This window comes from Uloborus diversus, chromosome 7, assembly GCF_026930045.1.
Source record: "Uloborus diversus isolate 005 chromosome 7, Udiv.v.3.1, whole genome shotgun sequence".
In the NCBI taxonomy this organism is placed as follows: domain Eukaryota; kingdom Metazoa; phylum Arthropoda; class Arachnida; order Araneae; family Uloboridae; genus Uloborus; species Uloborus diversus.
In genome coordinates this window covers 99485588-99509772 of record NC_072737.1, presented here as the reverse complement: position 1 = coordinate 99509772, position 24185 = coordinate 99485588, and the positions used below count along the sequence as shown (strand labels likewise).

Here is a 24185-nt window from a genome sequence, read left to right as displayed (position 1 = left end):
CAGACAACATTTATCACAACATGTTTTTTTTTTAATAAAAAAAGGAAGTACAGGTATAAAAGTTTGAAAATGTTATGTGGATAGTGTAAGCATTCTTTCACTTGTGTAGCAATTGCTAAACATTTGCTATTGGTTTTCTGTGAAATTATTTCCAAAACTGAACAATATAAAGCAGGCTGAGCAAAAATATTTTTTTTTACAAGCATGGGTTTTTAGTTAAATCCTAGTATTTTACTTCTGAAAACTTTAAAAAAGCAAAATAACCATAAAAACAGACGTCCATGAATCTAAAGATTGAAATTCGCTGAATTCCGTGGATTAGAGGGTAAATCTCCATGTACGATATATACACATACAGCACAAACGTATCAATTGCAAAATAAATGTCAAGTATTTCACCTGTTAACAGGGGAACTTTCATGATTTCCCAATGCTGGGAATACTGGAACATGACCCAGGTATTTATGAATCAATTTGGAAGCTGAATGAAGAAGATATACAGCTTCTTTTCTTGTATTATTCCATATATCATGTGGAGGAATGTCCCCAGTCCATATCACATAGTCAACCTAAAATATGAAATTTGAATTTACAGAAAACATTTAGTTTTATATTATTATTATTAGATTTTCTTATACTTGCTCTGTTGTTGGTTGGAGAGAAAAGCTTTTGAATTACTGCCAAAACCAAAAATGAAATAATAGTAATTATGAACTTCATTGTTAATAAAGTTGACAAATTGATTTCATGACTGAACTTGAGCAAGCATTGATTAATGAATTTAGGACTCATGAAACTTTTCAAATAATGCAGTTTTCTGAGGCTTTCCTGGTTCACTCCGTCAGTTAAAAACTTTTTAAAAGATTTTTTTAAATTTGCAACACTATAGCTTGAATACGCAACCTTGTGGTGATTTACAAAACTACCAAAAGAGTTGAAACATTCCATTTACATTAGCCCTTTGGAGTAAGACATAGGCATGTTGTGTGCATTAACAATTTGTTATGTGTACTTCTTTTATTTATGTGATTCATTATTCAAATCAGTCACAATAGCATAAATGTCTGTTAGAAAACTGTGAGTGAAGATTTCTTATTTATATTGTTCTGAGTAGTTTGAATAGATATAAATTGGTTTTCTAAAGTCCAAAAATACTGATTGAATAACATTAGCTGAAGAATTAGGGCTTTTATCTCTACCTAATTTAAAAATAATCGATTAACAAACCTTATTACTGCAGCATCCAATGGGAATGGACCAGTGGTTGGAAGTAGCGCGCTACAAGTAGCGACGCTACTGTAGTAGCTACATTTTTTAGTAGTTTGTAGTGTAGCGCACTACTTTTTTAAAAAAGTAGTGTAGTGAGTAGTTAACTACAAAAAATAGTAGTTTGTAGCGATTTCTGGAAACTACTTTTAAATAAACTGAAAAAAAAATCAAGGTTCAAACGAATTTCACTGGCGTAAATTTTACACAAGGTACATCATCAGATGCAATGAGAAATAAGACTCATAAAAATACCAGCTGACCTCAGGCATTTCATTTTGACGCCATACGTTCTATCTGTTTGACGCCATTAGTTTGTCATCGTAATTTTCATATTTCACCATTATGGAAAAAAGCACTTATTTTCGCAAAAATGAAGATAGCGGTGATTTCGCAAGTTGAAAATTTTGTGAATTATATATGAACAGACCGAAGATTGTAAAATAAAAATATTTTAGCGAGGCTTAAATTTTCGACAGTATTCACCTAATAAAAAGAAGCTACTAAAAATGTTATAGAAAAGGAAAAAAATGAACTGTTCTGGAGGACTTACAATAAATACCAGCATTACAGTATATGAGAGTATGATAACGGGCATTTTTCATAGTGTCTTCTGATGAGTTAATTTATCAATCGTTTTTTGTTCAAACCTCTTACGGTGTGTGTGTATAAGGGTCCCCCCCCCCCAAAAAAAAATCGAAAGTTGATTTTTCAAGTCGCATATTTTATCCTTTTACGCCAAAAAAAAAAAAAAAAAAAAATCATAATTTGAACAACGGCAACAAGTGCCGATTATGTCTGAAAGTGAGAACCAGTACTTGTAATGCTAGGCAAAATTAAAATAAAATGTTTTTTTAGAAACTAAAAATTTATGTTGATAAAACATTGCTCCTATGCCCCACATATGCACCTCAAAAACATGTATTTAAATTAAAAGCCATTTAGATATCCCACACGTGGCCTAACATTTATAATTTTCATCAAAACATTAAGTTTTTGATACACATTTTCAGAAAAGTAAGATTTTACGAAATTATCAAGCTGAAAAAAAAAAAGAAAAAAATACAGTAAAATAGAAAAGTGGGTAATTAGCGTTAAATAGAAATTTTTGTTTTCCTGCAATTTTTAAGTCTCCCACATAGTACTCAAAGATATGGATTTTTTCCAGGTTGAGTTAAAATTTTCATTTAAAATACTATATTATGTATTTATTATTCGTTTGTAATTGTTGATTTGTAAATGTGTTCGCCAGTAATTTTTGAACTTGATATTCTATTTAAATTTATATGCAATTTTTTAAAAGATAACTGACAAAAAAATCATTTTTTAAAATAAAATTATAAATTTTAGGTCAAGTGTGGCATATCTAAATGTTTTTTTAATTTGAATAAATGTTCTTTTGGTACATGTGGGGTGTTGGGTACAGGGGAAACGTTTTATTAACAGAAATTTCGAGTTTCTAAAAAAAAAAAATTTTTTCTTCTTTTTTTTTCGATTTGGCATAGAATACAAGTACTGTTTTACACTTTCAGGTGCAAGTCGGCACGGATTGCCGTTGTGCAAATTATATTAAACTTTTTTTCACAATTGTTTTGACACAAGAGGAAAAATACAAGAGGGTATACGACTTGAAATATTGACTTTAATTTTTTGAGGGACAACCTAATGTGTATGCTTTTTATTTACTTATTTTTTTAGAAAGTAGCGAAGTAGCGACTACATTTCAAAAGTAGTTTGTAGTTGCTACATTTTGAAAAAAGTAGTTGTAGTTGTAGTTAACTACATTTGTAACAAAGTAGTTGTAGTTGTAGTTCGCTACAAAAAAAATGTAGTTTTTCCAACCACTGGAATGGACAGTTGCAAAAAATTATCGCAGATTGGAACGAAAAATCTGCAGTTGAGAAAGAACAATTTCAATGAGAAGAAATAAAAGCTTAGAATTTTAATTACCAAAACAGTGCACCCCAAACTCATTTCACATATAAATAACTATCAGTGATCTCCACAAAATAATAAAGGCTTTAAATGGTAATGTAAGTAAATATTTAACATTATTTGAATGCCAAACAAAACAAGTAAACACCAATAAAGATGAATTGTAACTTATTTAATGGGATTACTTTGGCTGAACATAGTAAAAATTATCGCTTCAGAACCTAAAGAATTAATAACTGATCATGAAATGACTAGGTACAAACAAAAATTTTAACCATTGGCTGAACAGTTTAGGCAATAATTTGTCGATCATAAGAAAGATCCTGATGTATATTGGCAAAATTTTGCTTATCAGTATAGTCATTTTTATGACGAATGGATTAAAGGTATGAAGATTACAGAAAACAACAAGTTAAAAGTATTAAGAAAAAGTAAAGAATTACAGTGAAATTACCACAATATATCAGTGAGTATTTTATTGATGATTTACATATGCCAGAATGAAATCAGTTAATTGAGAAATAGACACATATGAACAGCGAGAAATGGAAAAAAGAAAACTGATTCAATAATCTAAGAAATAACTCAACTACAATAACCAATTTGCATCAGCCAAACAAAACAAAGAAATACAGCTGAACTCTCTTAATAAGATCATGTTTAATACGAAATCACTGATAAAACAAACGTTTTGTTCTTTAACTTTGGTTTGCTATTTCATTACATTTAAAATTTAACCTATAATATGTACATTAAATTGAAAATATCATCTAAATGGAACAAAACTTTGTGACCTCTTTACTTAAAATGTTTGTGGTTGAATACTGTAATTTTCTTTTTCGGAAATTCTTCCTCATTTTGCTAGGTAGTAGAAGTCCAATTGTGTATCAAGAAGACAATATTAAATATTCTACATAGAAAATAAAGCTTGTACATTTGTTTACCTGTGGACATTTCCACTTAATTGCTGATAAAACTGTTCATCTTCCATTGTGGATTACAACCTATCCCACGATTGTTGATTATCTTCTTCCTCTTTCAATATTTCCTAAAAACATTCATTTACAAGAAACAAAGGTTTTTTTTCCCTGAATGCACTAACAGTTAGATTACAATGTATGTATTGGTCGTAATATTTTTAAAATATAGGTAAGCATTCCTTCATTTTTTCACAGTATCGCTCATTCAGGATTGTTACGAACAACGGCTAATACAAACAAATTCTTGGATTTTTGACATTTCATATTAATGGAGTTCAACTGTATCATTTTTCTCTTTTGATAATCAATTATATACATCAGAAATATTGTCTTATAGTCAGGGCAACCTAATATGGCAGTGTCTTAATGCTGTGTTTAAGATCTGCATAGCTTTTACATTGCTGCCAGGTTAGACTTGCCAAAAATATTATATTAAATGTAATTCTTGTCAGCCTTATGGCAACGTCAGTGCACAATATGATAAAAATTTCATCAAATAATGAAAATGTCACCAAACTGGGCATAAAAGTTACTAATGCTCGGAAAATAACAGTACTAAATGAAACTGTAGTTTTAAGTCTATCAAGAATTGATGAATATTGAATTCAACGTTGTGGAAATGGCTGATTGAGAACAATTTACTATGTGATTTGCATTAGTTTCTATCGTTCAGTAATACTCTTTCGACTTCTCATCTCTTTCTACATAGGCCAAAATATCAGCAAGACTGTCACTCACTAAACTTAAAAGCAGTTTATACGTTACAGCATTTGTTTGTTTTACCTCTTTCAGCAACCAGTAGACAGTGACTAAAGCACCTCCTACAGTTTCTTGGAGCTGGAAATATATTTGTTACAACATGCCTTTCCAAAAGTGATATGCTGTCTAAAAAAAAGTTTAAGGTGTCTTTACACCCAGAAGCTAAACATCTTTCTACATTGAAAAAAAGGTTCCTTGTAACCTCAAAACGTATGCCTGTAATTTTTTGAAAATATTCTTTTTTAACATTGTCAACTATACTTTTACTTTTTGATGAAAAAAAAGAGCTATTGCCTAAATGGCATGGCTGAATTGTTGAAATCCCTATGATGCAAATTATTTTCACTATACAAAATTGACAAGAAAAATGAATTGAAAAAAAAAAAGCATCTCTACATAGTATAAAATGAAGTCTTCAAAAAGCGTCTGTGTGTTTGAACTCGCAAAACTCGAGAACTACCTGGCCGATTTTGCTGAAATTTTCACAGCTTGTTCCTTTAAGTCCTGAGAAGGTTTGCAGACCAGTTCGAAAACAATTCGATAAATAGTTCTTTTTTTATTCCAATTTAGGGCCAATTTTCACATAAATTCCCGAATATGGGGGTGAAAAATTACTTGCAAATAGTAACATTATATATCGTTGGAAAGCGAAGATTTTTCCGTGTTCTACGTAATTTGTTCCAATGCTCTAACTCAATTATGGCGGGAGTTTTTTACGTTTTTTAGCTCGAATTTTTTTAGGCTTAGTTGAAATGTAGGCACTATTTTCTTCATTAAATCCATCAATAAAAAGCAGGGTTGGCAAGTTTCTGCTAAGGCGGTTAAAACCACTGGTAGAAACCGGTTAAAACCAGCATGGCAAAAACCACTTTCTGCCACTTTGCGGCAGAAACTTGCAAAAACTAACAAAATGGAAAATCAGTTCTTCATTTACAACAGAAAAAGCATGGAAAAATAATTAATTGTTAGCCACTGTTAGTACTGTCATTTTATTACAAAATTATCACAATTCAAAATCAAATGTTACATTGCTTGGACCCTGCAATTGCCTCTTAGAAAAGGTGGTTTCAAAAATCTAAACTGGTTCTCAATTTACTATGCATTAATGAGAAGTTTTAGAATATTTTTAAAACAGAAGAGCTAGCAGACAACGCATCAAGGAGAAAGCAATGTTCGTGAATCTTTCATGTATTGTATAACTGGTCCACCATGTAGTAACTGGGGTTGTGGTAAAAATTTGACTGGAAAAATAAGTTTTGGGAAATGGGGCCAGTTTGTTTTGCAAATCTGTGACATTAGGTACAAAATTTAAGCAAGTAAAATTCTGGCACTTTCTTCTTGAAGCACATGACATGATCATTTCAGTTACAAACAATTTAGAGGAAGCATATAAGTGAGCAAATTACAATCAGTAATGCCTGTTTAATGCTGCATGTCACTCCTCTTTCCTAAGCACCCCTGTATAATTTTTTATCCTTTGTTAAATTAATCCAAATATTACGAGCCTCTGCAATTGGAAAGTTCCCTTTCTAAACTAAATCAAGGGCACTGGCATGGGATTTTTTTTTTTTAATGATGAAATGATGTTTAATTTTTTAATTTACTTAAACAAATATCATTTACTAATTATTTGAGTTATTAAAGACATTTTTAAGTTTTTGCCAGTTTCTGCTGGTTTTTACCGGTTATAACCAGTTTCTGCCACTGGCACGGCAAAAACTAGTTTCTGCCGGCAGAAAGCCAACCATGATAAAAGGTGAAGGAATTGTCCCACAGTTTTGTTTTTGACAGCATTGGAAAGAGCTGCTCTTTTTACTCCAGATCTAACTCGACCTAAGGTCGAAAGTTTAACCCTCTATCTCCATTAGAAAAAAATTTACAAGCGAATTAAATGAAGTTCAAAAATTTGTTCTCTATTCAAGTTTTTAACCAATTTATTTTGCGTTTCCATGGTAACGCTTTTTAAATCCATTGTTTATTTACATCTTTCTCATTTTCAATTCTTAAATTATTTTATTTTGTGTTTCCATGGTTACGCCTTTTAAATCCATCTTTCTCATTTTATTTTAATTTCTTAAAGGTATTTTAGTATCTGTCGTCATTGTTAGCGAGAAAATTTTGCATGATGGATTTTTTTTCTTTCATTTAATCCTGGGTATTGAAGATACTTCACTTGACGCAATGGTTTTTTTCAAGGTAGACCGAGCAAAGTAGGGCAACGAAGCTAGTAAATAATGAAACAAGTCTGACCAAGATTACCTTGTGAGTACGATTTATATGTGAAAGCATGTTTTCTAGGGTACGTAGAGGCAAATCACAATTTCGGTAATCCCCCCAATAACCAGCTGTAGTCCTCGGACCTGCTGGTTTTCCGGAATCTTCTCGGCAACATAATGGTTCTCCACAATCTGCGTTCGATCCTTCTTGGTACAGTGGATCAAGGTGAACATCGGATAGATGTAAGACACGGGCAATTGGTGCACCAGGCTATAAACACATAAAATAATGGTCACAGTGGCTAGATAGGAATTTATAGCATAAAGTAATGTTATAAAACTAAACTAAAATATTGCATGCGTTATCAACTCTAAGTAACATACAGTGCAACAGATTTTGAGCAACTCATTTCCTAAAGTAAAATAAATGTTTTGATCAGAAAAGTGAATGAAGGTTTAGTTTGAAAAATAAATAAGTAAATAAAAAATTCTTGAGATTTTCCGTGAACTAATTTAGGAATTAATTAATTTAACATAAAATACATAAATATACAGCAAGACCTCTATTTTTGCAATTATATTTCCATACGCAAAAATGCTCAAAACAAAATGCAGAGTTAAGACATTAAAAAGTTTGAAGCAAAACTGAAAACTGGTGAAAAATATTCCAAAACCCATACATTGTAATTAGGGGGATAATCTCCATTGAAAAATATTGCCAACACAAAAAAGTTTGAAACAATTGCAACCAAAATTCAAAGAGGTATTCTAGTTTACAAAATGCTGCATTTTATATCTTGGTGAACAGGGTTTGCTGATATATATCAGTCGATATATATCATGATATTTTGATATTTTTGAGGTTTATTTTTTCAACTACGGTATTTTCAATATAAAAAACATATTAATCATAGTAATATTGTTTATTTATTATTAAAAATAAACAAAAGGTTATGTACTATATTTTTATGATTTATTGATATATCATTAAGACAACGAAGTAATAAAATATTCCTTTTTTACATGTATTTTATATTCATAAAATTATTACTGATGTAACAATTTTAATTCATACTAAAAGTGCCTAGTAAAATATTAAACATTCCTCAAAAAAACAAAGAAAATGTCTTATGACTGAGCACTGACTAATGCATATTATTTATTTCTGAATCATAAAATTGTAAAGGTAGCCAACAGAAGAAAATTGAGTAAAGAGCTGAAGCTAAATTAATTCCATTCAAATTGACAGGAATGTAAAATGAAATATTAGATATAAATAATGAAAAAAACAAAATTAATTTGAAGTCTACATATTGAAATTATAATATAAGAAAATAAAGAGTGATTTGAGGATATACTATTTTGAAGACTTTAGTTTGTGCTAATTGAAAATATCGGATATACATTAATATTTCAGATACACATCAAAATATCGGATATGTTTCAAAATATCCAATATAAATCAAAATATTTGATATTTTTGAAAATATTATGATATTTTTGAACCCTGTTGGTGAAGGTGAATAATGCTCAAACTTACGCCAAATTTTTTGTGTTTGACTTGTTTTTTCCTAACTGGGGTGGGGAATATATAAAAAGTTAAACTTTTTTATCTTTTCACTAACTTTTTTCCCTCTGCAAACTTTTAATATGTTAACTCTGTGTCTTATTTTGACTTCTTTTGCAATTGGAAGTATGCCTCTAGGACTAACGGTTGCGAAAATAGAGGCCTTACAGGTAAACGAAGACAAGTTGTGTTTTCTGGAACATAAGAGACACTCAAAGAATTCCAAGTTTTCAGTAGAAAAAGAAACTAAATCTTAAAGTACAGTTATAAAGACTGAATAATTGCTCGAACACTTTTGTTGGCAAACTGACCTTATACAAAATCAAGTTAATGTCATTGGACCTTTGATTATTATTATTAACTTCTCTTTCTGCAACATCTTCACATTCAGTGACATATTCAACAAAAGGTTTTACATTTGCTCGACTAGGATGTCTGAACCCACTAATGTAACAATCAAACAAAACTAGTATGTTGTGGCCATCACGAAACTTTCTTCTATATCTTTCTTGTGAATTCTGATCCCTCCCGATGCTTGAAGAGAATGCAATATATATGCAGGAGTGCCCACAAGGGGGGGGGGGGGGGAAGGATTATGGCGCAAGTTGCGCCTTCAAAATTTTTGGGGGGGATTTTTTTCAGAAGGTTTTTTTTTTTTTTAGAACATGAAATTTTTGAATTGTGGAAAGTAAAAATATTTAAACTCATTCAACAAGAAATAAAAGCATTGATAGTACTTTTTCTGCGTACTTTTCAGGGGCGTCGCCGTAGCAAGCCCCCCTTTCCGTTTTTCAGAAGTGTGGCAGCCAATTTTATTTTAGCAATGCAACTAACGAAAAAAAAGGAAAACTCTTTGTTGTTTTAAAAAATTAAAATAGTAATTATAAATAAAAAAGTGAAATAAAAGTGATGAAAAGTTTTTTTCTGTCAAATTTGAATAGAAAATGTAATCTTAAAATACAATTTAGGAACATCCATGATTCTCTTTTATCAAGAGTAAGTAAGGGCCGCGGAAATGTACACTTCAAACATTTTTATTAATGCACAAAAAAAGTATTCAGTGCAGTACACTCTTCACTAGGCCGCAGAGTGCGTATGTCTGCCAAGTCGGCTCGGCTCGAATTAAAAACATTGCGCATAGAGTAAAATTTGAACAATGAGAGAGAGGACAGGCGACCAAACTAACATATTGCACGCCTTGTCTCTCGGCGGCCCTGGTTATACAAAACCATGCTTCATGATTCTGCAGTTAAAAAAAAAATAAATAAAAATAAAGCATAAGTAAATAGGACAGCCCATAGGATAGGGGTCGCCGAAACATTCCCATATGTATATACTTTTTTTTTGATGAAAAATGTTGTCCTGAAAATCATTGCTAAGTGGAGAAAAATGTATTGGTCGCCGAAATAAATTTGAAATAGAGAGATAGGGGGAAAAAAAACAGGTAAATGCAAAGAGAGATTCAAAGTATTATAATGAATACTCACACCAAAAGGTCTAAATGTTTGAATGTAAAAATCGTAAGTAAATCAAAGTTTGATCAAGAGATGCAGGTGGCATTTTTAAAATAAAATGAAGTGGAATAGAGACCTAAGGTATCGCAGAAAATTACCACATTCGTTCAAAATGTTAAAAGTCCTTTTTCTAAGGCTACAAATGCTTGTATTGCAAGAAAACAAAAATATTGTGCGGGAAATTGAAAACTTTATTATTTAAAATCCAAGCAAATAATTGTGTTTGGCAAAGGAAAATTGGGAAAAAATATTACCACAATATGTTTATCAATTATTGAAATTTACAACGAAGATAGGAGGGATGTAGCCAAACTGAAAGGAAGGAAGGGGAACTCAAAACCCTTCTTTTTACGTCCCCAAAGCTGGCCTGGAAGTGAGTTTTTAAAACGTAGGTTGTGAAAAATCCCAGGAAAACGTTCTCAAACCCCATTCCTTACCCTAACATCATTAAAGATGGCCTACACCTGAGTATTTAGGACTGCAATTTCGAAAAGCTGTGAGAGTGCTCCCAACGTAACCTCCGAGAAACACCCTCTCAATTAATCATTCATCAACATTCAAGGTCGAATAAATTTCGTCTTTTGGACTTTAATTTAAAAAAAAAACTGTCGTTCTCCAAATATTACCGAAGATTCTCAAAAATTTCATTGTTAAGGCTTCAAATCAAAAATTTTTTCGGGGGAGATCTCCAAAACCTTCGACTCCTCTAACAGTATTTAAAATCGTCTACGATTGCGTTAATCGAATTTAATTTTGAAAATTTGCCACGGGAGGACTCCGAATCTCTCTACCCATTAAGATTACCGAAAATCTTCTAAAACTGCGGTTTCAACAGATCGAAATTTTTTTGAGAGAATGCCCCCCCCCCTCTATCTCTCTTTCGCCAACATCATCGAAAAATGTCTTAAATCTCGCTTTTAGTGCTTCAATTACGAAGCATTTCTGGTCTCAAGCCCCTTCAAAACTCCCCCTTCCCCTTTCATCGAAGGTTGGCTTAAATTACGTTTTCGGAGCCTTAATTTCAAGAAACTGGTGCTGCACTAAATTTTAACAAAAAAAAAAAAAGTGTCTGCAGTCGTTTTTAAGGCTCCAAAATTAAAAAAAAATTCGAGGGTGGAGCGCATCTCCATTCCCCTTAATATCACCATAAATCATCTAAAACTGCAGTTTTCGAACTAAAATTTTTCCCGGGGGAGAGCCCCCCGATCCCCCTTTACGTGTCACAATCACAAATAATTCACAATTGGGAATGTGTGCTTGAAGATTGCATTTTGAAAAATTATAGAACAAAGACCCTGAATCTCTTCCTCCCTTAATATCACCATAGGTCGTCAAAAACTGTGTTTTTCAGATAACAATCTTGAAATTCCAGGGGGGGGTTGCCCAGACCCCCTCTTCTGAACATAATTAAGTATAACGTACGGTTGTGTTGAAAACTTAAATTTGGAAAAATTATCGGGAGAGGCTATCCTGGACCTTCTCTCCCCCTTCCTCCCAAACTAAAAATATAGTCTAAAACTGCGTTTTTATGTCTTCAATTTCGAAATAATGCAAGAAGGTAGCCCTCCAGCATCTCCTAATTCTGATTGAATATTATCCTTACGATTAAATTAATATTGCTACTAAGGTCTTGTAATATGATTATCCCTGCTTAACCAGAAACAAAATCTTCTCTCTCTCTCTGCATATTGGAACATGCGTTCGAAACAATTAACCGGCCGCCAAAAGCATATCCCACTCCCCTACACAGTTTTTTTGACCTAGCGATGGCCCTGCTACTCTTTCCAAAGTTTAATGACTGGGTCTCTTTTTCAATGAAGGAAACATCACAGACAGCATGGAGTTAGTGTCCGTTTCAAAGCTGGACCAGAAGATTTGATTTTTTTTCAATTTTTTATGAATTTTATGGAAGTTGCACAATTTTGCATGATGAATGTGTGTGTAAAAGTGATGAGAGGGAGAGAGGTCAAAAATGTTTTATTGTTTGTAATAATTCTGACCAGTATGCTCTAGTTTTCCATTGATTCATTTGCACCTCGACAATCGTTAAGAACTAGTTTTGAAGTTTGCGAATAACATATTTTTTATCCCTCCAATTGAAAATGAATGTATTTTCTTCATTAACGAGTTTACGCTTGTGAAGGATTTTTCCCATTTCACTTTACTCCCATCTTCTCTACCATTTTTAAACTGATTGTTTCAATTTATCATTAGATGATTTTTATTAAAACTTTCAGTGATGTTGGTTTCTGCTGATGGAGGTAGAACAGTCTGTTCGTAAGGTGATTAAATTATGTTTCGTAAATCATATTTACTTTCTTCTATATCTGATATGTATAGAAGGATATTTGATTCGTTAAAATTCTCGAGTTCTGATTTTCGATGTGTGCTGAATAGCTGAATCCATTTTTGAAGATTTCTGAAACGTATCTGTCATGGTGTGTCTGATCCATCTTTTTTGGATATGCAACTTCAATTTTGGAAAACTTCCAGGAGAGTGCCCTCCACTGTAGCGCCAGAATAACACCCTCTTTATCATCAAGAGTCATCTAAAACTGCGTTTGTCGAACTGCAATTTTGAAAAATTTATAGGAGAGAGCCTCTGATTCCCCCCTCTTTCATTAACATGATCAAAGACAAGCCTAGATTTGCGTTTTTGGAGTATCAATTTCAAACAATTGCTGGGGGAATGGCACCGAAAATCACCTTCCACTAACATTATCCAGATATATCAAAACTGCGTTTTTAAAGCTGCAAGTTCGAAAATTTAAATGGAGCGCTCCTCTCCCCCCTCCCCTACTCTCGTCAACATTATTAAAAAATCGTGTTCAATTTGTTTTTCAGGGCTTCATTTTCGAAAAAATTCCGAAAGAGCTTCCGAAAACTCGTTTTTTTAACGTCACAAAGGCCGGCTACAATTGCTATTTTAGAACTTCAATTTCAGAAAACTGCTTTTCCTCCAACCATAGATAGCGTTTTTAAGACTTGAATTTTGAAAATTTTCCTGGGGCAAGCCCTAAGATCTCTTCTTTCCCTAACACTACCACAGATAGTCTAAAACTGTGTTTTTAGAACTACAATTTTGAACACAAAGGAAAAGCCCTCTTTCACACAACATTAAACTATCTACAATTGTGCTTTTAAAGTTTCAATATTGAAAAATTACCAGGAAGGGCACACCAAACCTTTTATCTCCCAAACATCACCAGAGATCGTCTAAAACCGTGGTTTTAAAACTACAATTTCGAAAATTTTCCGGAGGAGAAACCCCTGAACACCCTCTCTAAGTGACAATAAAATAAGATTCATATTTTAAAGATTCATATTGTATACATCTAGTAATGATTCTATTTCAAGTCAGAAAGTTGAATCCACTCTTCCTGTAATTGTTCATACATTTGTAAAAAAAAAAAAAAAGGTGTAGCAAAATTCAGGGGTATCCAAAACTTGTTTACTCAAGGTGCACGTTGTAAAATTTGGGAAGGCAAGTCAGGTCAACAATCCAACAATATTTCAGTTCAAATGCTATTTGTTAGCGCTACCCCCCCCCCCCCCCCATGAATTTGACTGGAAATTAAACACTCTAAAAACTGTTATATTTAACCCCGATTCGAAAGCGAGAAATTTTTTTTTTTTTTTTGGGGGGGGGGGGGGGGGAATTTGCGCCATTGATGGATGGGCACCCCTGCAATATTCCTAGAAACAAAAAAAATATGCACACAAAAACTTGACGATCGTCCGAATACCTGAATTCCCGCAAAAGCAAAGCAAAGAACGACTTGAAAGTTATTTTAAAAGTCTTGCTTGAATTAATTAGATGTTTTATTTGTTAACAAACATTAGATGGCAACAGTTAAAAATTTTAAATCATTGCGATAACATTTCCGATTTTTTCCCAAAAATTAAAATCATGTGAAATAAGCAGACGACAGTATTACAATTTATATTTCTTATTGTTGCATTTATAAAGCTATTTTTATTTACACAAAAAAAAAATCAGCCCCCCCCCCCCCCATGGAGCGATTGGGGCCAAAATTGAAACAAGGCCTATTTACAAATAGATTCACATTTATTCCAAATTTCATCCGGAACGCAGCATTACTTCTTGAGATATGGCACTCACAATGAAAAAAAAGAACATTCGATTGCGCCACTCCCTTTTCAGCTTTTGACACCAAAATAAAATCAGCTCTTATACCCTTTAGGGGCTACTTGTCGATAAATTTTTGTTTGATTCCGTTCATTATTTCATGAGATACAGCAGTCACAATTGACAACAAAAAATGTTCTACAGCTCAACCCCCGTTTGAACTATTGACACCAAAATTGAATCAGCACCTGTACCTGTAAGGGGCAACATATGGACCAAATTTTGTTTGATTCCGCCAGTTACTTGCTGGGGAATAGCAGGTACTTATAACTCAAAAAACGTCTCATTGCTCCACCCCCCTTGGAGGAATTTGCGCCAAAAACCAATGGGCAGAAGTTCACATAGCGCCACATATGTGTACCAAATTTCGTTCGATTTCATGTCGTAGTTTTTGCTGTAGAGCAGCCACAAAAAACTGGTCACACACAGACATGACACAAACACAGACAGATATTTTCCAAAATTGGTTGAAATGGATTCAGCACACCTCAAAACGTTCAAATCCGTCAAAATTCGAAAATTTGCATGAATCCAATACTTTCTTCTATATATTAGATATAGAAGAAAGTAAAAATGAATATAATTAAAATGAATGACTCTGAAAAAAAAAGAGGACAGTTTTCACCATGTTCTATAAGACTTGTCCCATTTTAAATATATTTAAATTAATAAAGCACATTTTATATACAAATAATTTTTAGAAGAAAGTAATGTAATATTTTGCAAGATAAATTTGATTTTTGTTAGGACTGTATCTGAACTGGCATATAAGTATGTACTATAGGCAAATAATCATGTTCAATTAGGACATCAGAAGATATTGTTTGCTTTCCTTTACTGGATGAAAACAAGAGCTCTGTTTGCAAAAACTGAAAAACATTTTTAAAGACAAGCAAATTCACTTTCATATTTTGAGTTCAAATGCCTTTTAATCATTCTTAATAGCAATAGCATTGATTGATATACTAATAAAATGAAAGTTTTACTTCAAGACACACATTATAGTTTTCAAACCGCATAATTATGTTTATAATACTTATGTTTCATCATTAGAAAAATGCAAAACAACACATAGTGTAAGGTCACCAGTTACCGACAGTCTTACCAGTAACAGATAATCTTAAGTTTAGATTTAAACAATAAGCCTTTTAGGCGGGCAAAACTGATGTTGCTGTTGCCCATGAATATGGTGCAACCACTTAGTGTTATCAGAATGAATTTTAAGAGCCAGTTGATATTTACAGTGCAGTCGTGGAAGGTTAGGAACAGCGAGGTCAGCTGGTGTTTCATGTTAATCTATTCAAATGAAGGCATTAGTTCTAAACATCAAAAACATTTGCACATTTTGAAGAGAAAAAGGGTATTATGCCCATTACTCATTTTTTCCTCATACTATCTGTTACTGTGTATCATCCGATCAGGGTCTGATCTCCATCAGATTGTTCAGTGTCTGTTACTGCGTGTCAGACCTTTTTTTCAAAATTGAGCAAATAGCAATAGAATAAACTAATTACGAGGCTCCAGAAGCAGCCAAATGTTAGATAAGATGTTGTTGCATGGGATAAAAATAGTTTTAAAAGTCTAAACATGTTAAAGGGATCAGAAAATTGAGTTAACCTGGGAGCGATGTCTTAAGCATGTCTGAGACTGGTGCCGTTACCCTATATTTTTTTAGAAAGAAATATTAAGAGTTCTCTACAACTTCTTCTACTTCCAAGATTTAATGAAAGCCTATGCCAAAAATAGTGTTCTTTGTATTTTTTTAAACAAACTGCTAGGTGCATTGTTTTTTTTTTTTGTTTTTTTATAGTTTACATTGCTTATTGTTCTCATTTGACTGTTTTGAATTCCTATGTGATTTTATTTTCCCCCGCCTCCCTTTGCAGCACCACTGTCGACCGGCCTCATGATGCTACTTCTCTTGCGGAAACAGTCTCCAGGTTGCGCCCATATCCTACACACACACGCATACATACACACACCTACAGACTCATACACCTAGACACACACACACATTACTACACACACAAACACCTACATACACACACTCGTGATTGCGAAAAACATAATTTGAATTCCAGATATCAAAATTCAAATTAATTTTTTTTTTAAGTACAAAACATTGTCTGATATTTAAAAGGGATTTTACTTATAAAAAGACTGACAATTTTAAATAGTAGTACTATTGTGTTACTGTACTTTATTTTTTTCATTGTTCATAATGATAGAATTTTGATTCCCCTTTGTTGATATGATTCAATACAGCAATTTCTGATATCTCTGACAGATGTATAACTTGGTTATCTTAACTGCCTTTTTTCCTGCATGTTAAAAACCACATAAATATGCATTTCAGATCACAGTGGTAGCAAACAAAACAAACCTTTGGTGGTAATGGAGGCCTCACGGGTGGCTTTGGAAACGGAGTCAGAGGAATAGTCCAATTATGCAATGGATTTACAACTTTCCCACATCCTTCAATAAGGATACCACAAAATTCACTTGGGTCCAGAGCAACATTAGCCAAAACATAAGTCACTTCACCCTGAAATGATAAGAAATTGTTAAAAAAATTGTGAGAAATTGTTAGAGATATTAATATTAAAGCCTAGAGCAATCTGAAATGATTTAAGTGCATAACATCATGTTGGGAAGGCTTAGTAGCATCATAAGTCTAGATTCCATTTGAACAGTAGAGTGCAAAAAATCTGCCCAAGTCAAAAATCCACTAACATTTTTTTTTTAAATTCAATTACATTTTTTTAAGCATAAGAAGATAAATATTTAGCATTTTTAAAGATACTGTTATGTTACTGGAAAAGACTGAAACGATAATTTATAATATAAAAAAACAGCATAAACTCAAGTTTTAAAATAAATTACAATTGATCAGATATTCTGAAATTTTCAGAAATAATTTTTGCAGTTTTTATATTATTGTTTTCACTATATATATTTTTAATATTCAATAGCTTTTGCCTTGTATAATTGAAAGATAGAAGTAAAAAACTGCTATTACATGTTTTATTTATTTTGTTAGCATGTACTATTCTGCTTAAAAGATTAATAATAATGATCTTTATTTTATGGCCCAGAAATCCGCACAACCTCTGATTCCAAGCTGTACAGATTTTTGACTTTATAATGTATTAGTAAGGAATAGCATAACAAAAACCAAAAGAGAATTACAATCAAAGTTTTTTTTTTTTTTTTTTTGCAGAATTAATCACTAAAGTTTCTTAGAACATTGGTTTATTTTTTCATTCCTTTTCTTCCTTAAAAGTTTTTTTTTTAAATGTAGTACCTATTTTTGTCTTTTAGGGTCTTTGTTCGATTTTGGGTCATGACTGATAGGACATTTAAAACTCTTTTAATGATTTTGCACATAAAAATCACTTAAAATTCTCTGTTTCATAAAATTTCAAGAGATTTCCTCAAAGAGGAAGAATTTTTTTTCTGCATATGGAAAAAAGGAGGGAAAAAGCAAATAATTCAGATTCAAAATTCTATTAGTTATAACTCCTAGTAGAAACAAATGCAAAAAAGATCATTGAATTTTAAATTAAATACAGTATGCTCTTGATATCTTGAATTTGGATTTCTCGAAAAGCTTGATATGACGAAAAATTATTTTCCCCCTTGATTTTGTGTATTTATCTAATGTTATTTTTCATTCTTATGTCGAAGAGTTTTTAATTAAAACCTTGTTCCGTCAAATATTTTTCTAAGTAAAATACAATTATTTTGGAAAAACCAGTTTATTGTCTCGAAGTATCTTGAGGAACGTTTATAAAAATTTCTCACACCCCTCATTATTTCTCTCAGGGGTTAGGAATGATTCGGAGAAGCTTATCTACTGTCACTTTCATTTTAATACCCGAAGGTGTCAGAAAATTTAAGTCCTATGAAGCCTAAAAAACTTACCTTAAACTTTTCGTTCCCTTCTCATGCCATTTTGTTTGACCTTTTGAGCCAATTTCCACCTCTGTAAAAAAGGGAAATGAACGGAAAACCCCTTTAGAGACATAGGGAATGGTGTAGTTCTTTGACCAACGTATTTTGTTCCTAGGCACTCAAAACTCGTTTGAAACTGTTCTGCAACTTGGTTAACCAAATTTTTGATAAGTTTAGTCATGGGAAACTAGTAAAACTTTGCTGTTTCACTGGAGTGTTCTTTTTTTCTCCATTATTTTTGGCTCAATTTAACATTAAAATTCTGTTATTGTATGAAGACATTTTTTTAACTTTCATTACATGTTTCCACTTATTTCTAACTCTTGTGACTAATTTTTAGAATGTTATTGTATTATTATTAAGACCTCATTATCTTGAAAACTCGAATTTTTTTTAGTCCCTTCAACTTCGTGACATCAAGAGTATACTGTATTTTAAAAGCTATTTTAAAAGTTGTATCTTAAATACTTTATAACTAAACATAAATATCATACTTTAAACAGTTCGGTTAATCCATGACAAACTCTAGGCTTTTCTATATGAAATAAAGAGCAAATTTTGTTAACAATAGATCCAATATCATTTTCAGTAGCTCCATGGTTAGCATAATGTTGTAGGAAGGCAACAGCAAATTTGCAAGAGAGACATGCTGTTTCAACTTCAAACTTTTTACCAATATTTTTGATGAACTGAAAAAGAAAAATAAGTTAGCCAGTTTTGCGCCATAATTCTACCACATACACTAGATCTGATTTAAAAATAGTTTTAACATATATTCAAATACAGCAATCCATCACTATATCACTCTTGCAAGGAGAGAACGAAAAACCGCAATAACTCCAAAGTGCAACCAAGGTCATAAAAAGCAACGATTCAAGTAGAATAGAAATTAAGGATAAGTGTTTCTACAAAAATATTAAGACAATTTTATTTTTAAAAAATGGAAATTAGTCTGCTACTTTTCTTTGAAGAAAGTTTGGTGCAGTCAAGCCTACTCAATAGAATATCCAATTTGCCATGAAAATGTATTTGAATAAGCCAAATATTCCATTATCTGGGATCAAAACAAGAAATTACAATGGTTTGGTACATTGAAAATTCCTTTCTCCACGGTACAATTGAAAAGAAATTAACTTCAAACAGGCAATTTATAAGGACTTTAAATGCTGATACATCTCATAGTAAGTCTAGTGTAAGGCAGTGAATTAAATTAAACAAGAAATAAATGATTGTTTGATAAGAAAAGACGAGATTCAGAGCCCCAGAATATGTTTTCTGCTGTATCTCAAGAAATAATGAAAGGAATCAAACAAAAATTTATGGACAAGTGGCCCTTAGAGGGTGTAATAGTCGATTCTATTTTGGTGTCAACAGCTGAAAAGGGGGGTGGCGCAATCGAACATTCTTTTTTTCCCATTGCTAGTGCTATATCTCAAGAAGTAATGCTACATTATGGATGAAATTTGGAATAAATGTTAATCTATATGTAAATAGGCATTGGTTCAATTTTGGTGCCAATCGTTCCAAGAGGTGCTGCTTCTTTCTCTTTTTTTTCCCCCCGAATAAAAATAGCTTTATTAATGCAACAATAAGAAAGATAAATCGCAATAGACTGTCATCTGCGTATTCCTCGTGATTTTAATTGTATGGAAATGATCGGAAATGTGATTTAAAATTTTAACTGTTGTCATCTTATGTTTGTTAACAAATGAAATATTTGTAATTAATTCAAGCAAGGCTTTTAAAATAACTTTCAATTTTCGCTCTTTGCTTTGCTTTTGCGATAATTCAGAACATTGGGATGGTCGTTAAGCTTTTGCATGTGTAATTTTGTTTTTGTTGGGAATATTGCTTCCTCCTCAAGCATGGGGAAGGATCAGAATTATAAGACATAGAAGAAAAATTCGTGATGGCCACAACATGACCTAGATAGTTAATTACTTATCTAGTTTAGTTTATTTTTCTAAAATACTTTACAGTTTTAATTTCAATGAAAAACTTCAGTAATGTGACTTCATATTTGATTGATTATGATAATTGCAGATAATGCTGAGATATCAGTGACTACATGTATTCTTTAAAATGCAATGCAATATTTTGAACTGAACATATCTGAACATTACACTAACATTACTCGTGATTTTTTTCGTTTTTTTTTCTGCAAAGCCAGAAACAAAGTAATGGGGGGAAAATATAGATGGAGAAGGGCAGATTACTAAAAAAAAAAAAAAAAAAAAATAGTAATGCAGTGGCAAAAATATTACAATCAAATATGATCTGTAATGATAAAATTCCATTTTTACATTACATTTATCTTACATTTCATCATTAATATACATAAAAAATAAGAATTAAGTTTTTGATTAGTTATACTCAAACCAATTCATAGTGTCTAAACATTTGACAAAGTTATAACCAGGACTATAAAATTTGGCAACCTTTATTTTAAATGAAAATACATAATCTACATTTCAGAATAATAAGCAGTAATAACAAAAATTTTGAAAACTATTTCATGTTCATAATTACCTTTTTAATATTGAGAATGTCAAGTAAGTGTTCTAAGTAATATTTGATGTCAGGAAAACTCCCAGCTTTCAAGTTTTTAGGAAATTCTGTATGAGCCAAGATATCATTTTCAGAAAGTGCTTCATTGCTAATGGGCTTTTCATAATTCCATCTTACTTTATTAGCTGGATGGCAATTCCCATTTTCAATATAAATCGATAAAATGAAAAATAAAGGAATAAGTAGTATGTAGGTATTCATTGTCTTGATTTTTTAAGGCCTAGAAGAATGGAAAGAAACGGACATTTATAGATACATTTAAAAAAAAATGATTTTTTTAAAGAAAGAGATCTTAGTACAATTATTTATAATTGTAAATTTTAAGAAGCAGTAAAAGATTTTCTTCTTTAAAAGATTAGCAAATACCATTTGAGGAGTAATTTATCAAAATGGAACCTATACCCTTTTTAGAAAAATGCATTTTATGACATTCTAAATCTTTCAGATGACCTTTATCCAAATCACTTCAACTCTCAAGAAGTCCAAATATGGGAAATCCTATTTTTTTTAAGGGTAAAGTGTGGCTTTTTGATCAAAAGGTAACACATCCGTCCTCCGCATGTTGTATTTTGAACAAAAGAGGACACATCCTGAAAGAATTTGTAGTACAAAGACTTTTAGATCCGAAGGAACACATGTCCAAAAATCCTGAAATTTTAATCCACTACTTTTAGGTTGATGTACTTCGATAAGAGAATATGAGAAGGTGATTAGGGTTTTGGTGAAATTGGAATTCTCAACATTCAGTTTTTCGTTCAAAAGGGCACATATTCAAAATTAAGATAGTGATATCTCGTTTTTTTTTTTTACAAACATTTCTTACTATGGGCCATGATTTGTTGTCATTTTGTGCTCAATTCTGTACCCAGAGAAGTTGATAAAACTATTTTGCTCTTACCCTAATTAGTTCTTCTCATTTCCTGAACATTTTTGGAAAATGTTCAATTTTGATAAATTAGTCCTCACTTGAAGTTTTTTGAAACATGAAAGGGTCATTTCACAGTATTTTAGACATTTATGTATTATTCGTAACATGATTTTTTTTGGCCATAACTATTTAATTTACTGTTTGGTTAGCATACTATTTTATTTTGAGTTTTTCCTTCTAACACACAAGTTCAAATTAAAATAATGTGCTAATCATACCATAGTTACGGAAAACCGAGTTTCATGTTACAGACTCTTTATTTGTCCAAAATACCGTGATATAGCTCAAAAGCTAAAAAAACCATACAAAAAATATTTTTGATGCAGCGGGAAGAAGATTTTTGATTCAGAGTTTAAAACTGTCCACTTTTACGAGAAAGAGTTTTTTGAAGGTTGCAAAGCAGGTTCAATTTGCATCTGAATCAAGCCCCAACCATTGCAGTTTATAACCTTTTATTAAATCCATTCATGGGAATACAATAACTTTTTTTTTTATTTTGTAATATATTGAAATTTAGAGCTTTATTTGCGCCTATCAGTAAGCGAACTGTATTTTTTATTTGAAAAATTTGTCTTATTTAGTACTCCAGTTTAAAAAAAAAATCATGCATGTAAAGCAATATAGAGTTTTTTTTTCCTTTTTTAATAATAATAACATCTTGAAATAGAAATAAATCAATCTTTATAACTAATAAAATGTAGTTATCTTTTGCTTGCATAAATATCAAAGGTCAACATTCTTTTTTATTATTAAGCAAAAGATTCTGTACTAAAAAAACTAAAGTAATGCAATTTATTTTTAGACAAAACTATCAATTATCAAGAGTAGCTCTCCATGAAATATCCTGTCTTAGACAGGATATTTTACCTGTTCTGAGTCAAATGCCTGATTTTCGTAGTAATAGGTAACTAAGGGCATCTTAAGAAATGGCACAAGTTCCAAATACCAGTTTTTTAATTATTTTGAGGGGTTTCTTAATCAGTTCCGACAACAACTTTTCATCTCCTAAATAAAATTGCAGAGCATGCATCATTTCAGCATCAAATCATTCATTTAGGTTTCCTTTGAATTGTTCATAAAGATTAATTATAAAAGAATTTGCGTTGAGTGCTTTCAATTTCATTAATCTGTTACATATATCACCAGGGCCTGATTAAGGTATCGAGGGCCCCTAGGCCAAATACTTTTTTGGGGCCCCCTGTATTCATACTTTATAACTTCAGCGTGGGCTGAAACAATTTTAGCCATAGACAAAAGTAATATCAGCCATTTGGGGGCCCTAGGTCAGGGTTTATTCAGTAATCAGACCCTGTATAGCTATCATTTGTAAATAAGTTATGCTACATAAAAAATGTTCATAAAACTTACCGTTTCTAATCAATAAAGAACATTTCAGTCAAACAAAAAACCACTCAAAAAGCATCAATATAGGTTGTCAAAAGCAATTTAACGCTAAACTGTTTCCTTCAACATGCCTCAGATTTAAAAGGATAATTATTACGTAAATCAAGACTTACCTATTCACAACTTCATGCGTCAAGAAAGTTTCAAACTTATTCCTTTTTGACACATATTGTTTCGTGAACCCTTTTGGTTGATAAATAAACTTTCTTTTTTTTTTTTAAGTAATTACTTGATAAAAAAACTTCAGTCTTTTATCAAGTCTGACAGCGATAGAGCGAAGCGTGATTTCAACAACAGAAACATCGGAAGACTGCTGATCTCAGAGTCACGTGATCGCTTTCGATACCGATACAGGTTTCCAAGGTAACGCAGGCGAAAGGATTATAAAAGCAATGAACACATTTTCACAGCTCATCTTCAACGAAACTTTCTTATACAGAAATTATCTTCAGCGTCTCATTTTCTTAATTGACGAATATTTGTTTCTAAAGTACAACGCACTGATCTTCCGAATTTGAATTCAAACTGTAGTACAGATGTTTCTTTGAATATTGTTGGATGTAACTTGAGTCCCTTCTAGATGTAACTAGTTCAAGAAACATTTTTCATTACGCGCAAATTCTTTTAAAACGACAATCGATTCGCAGTTCTAGAGCTCGATAGCTCGAATACTCCACCTTGCGTTGATTTAAGAAACTAGTCAAAGAGGTAGACATTTCAATTTTGCGCGGACAAGGCAAATGCCTCATTGGAATCATAAAAAAAACAAAAATAAATGAATGAATAAATAAATAAATAAATCTATAGATAAATTAAATAAAAAAATAAAATAAAATAAAATCATTTGAATTTTGAGGCTTTGAAATTATTAAATTATGTTTTTCACGGATCGCGATTGGACACTACTCGTTTAGTTTCTTGTTTCTACAAATGGAATTTAAAGG

The 24185-nt window shown here is 31.8% G+C and overlaps 1 protein-coding gene across 1 annotated transcript in view; it reads right to left on the bottom strand.

The window, feature by feature from the left end:
* LOC129225628 (sphingomyelin phosphodiesterase-like) overlaps window positions 1-23574 on the bottom strand; it is a gene marked incomplete at its 5' end in the record, with an annotated part of 43574 nt that extends 20000 nt beyond the window's left edge. The window contains 6 exon segments of the mRNA XM_054860095.1: window positions 400-569; window positions 7200-7427; window positions 16771-16932; window positions 18836-19030; window positions 20871-21129; window positions 23355-23574. Of these exon segments, the coding sequence (XP_054716070.1) occupies window positions 400-569; window positions 7200-7427; window positions 16771-16932; window positions 18836-19030; window positions 20871-21110 (995 nt within the window).
* Window positions 23575-24185: the final 611 nt, after the last annotated feature.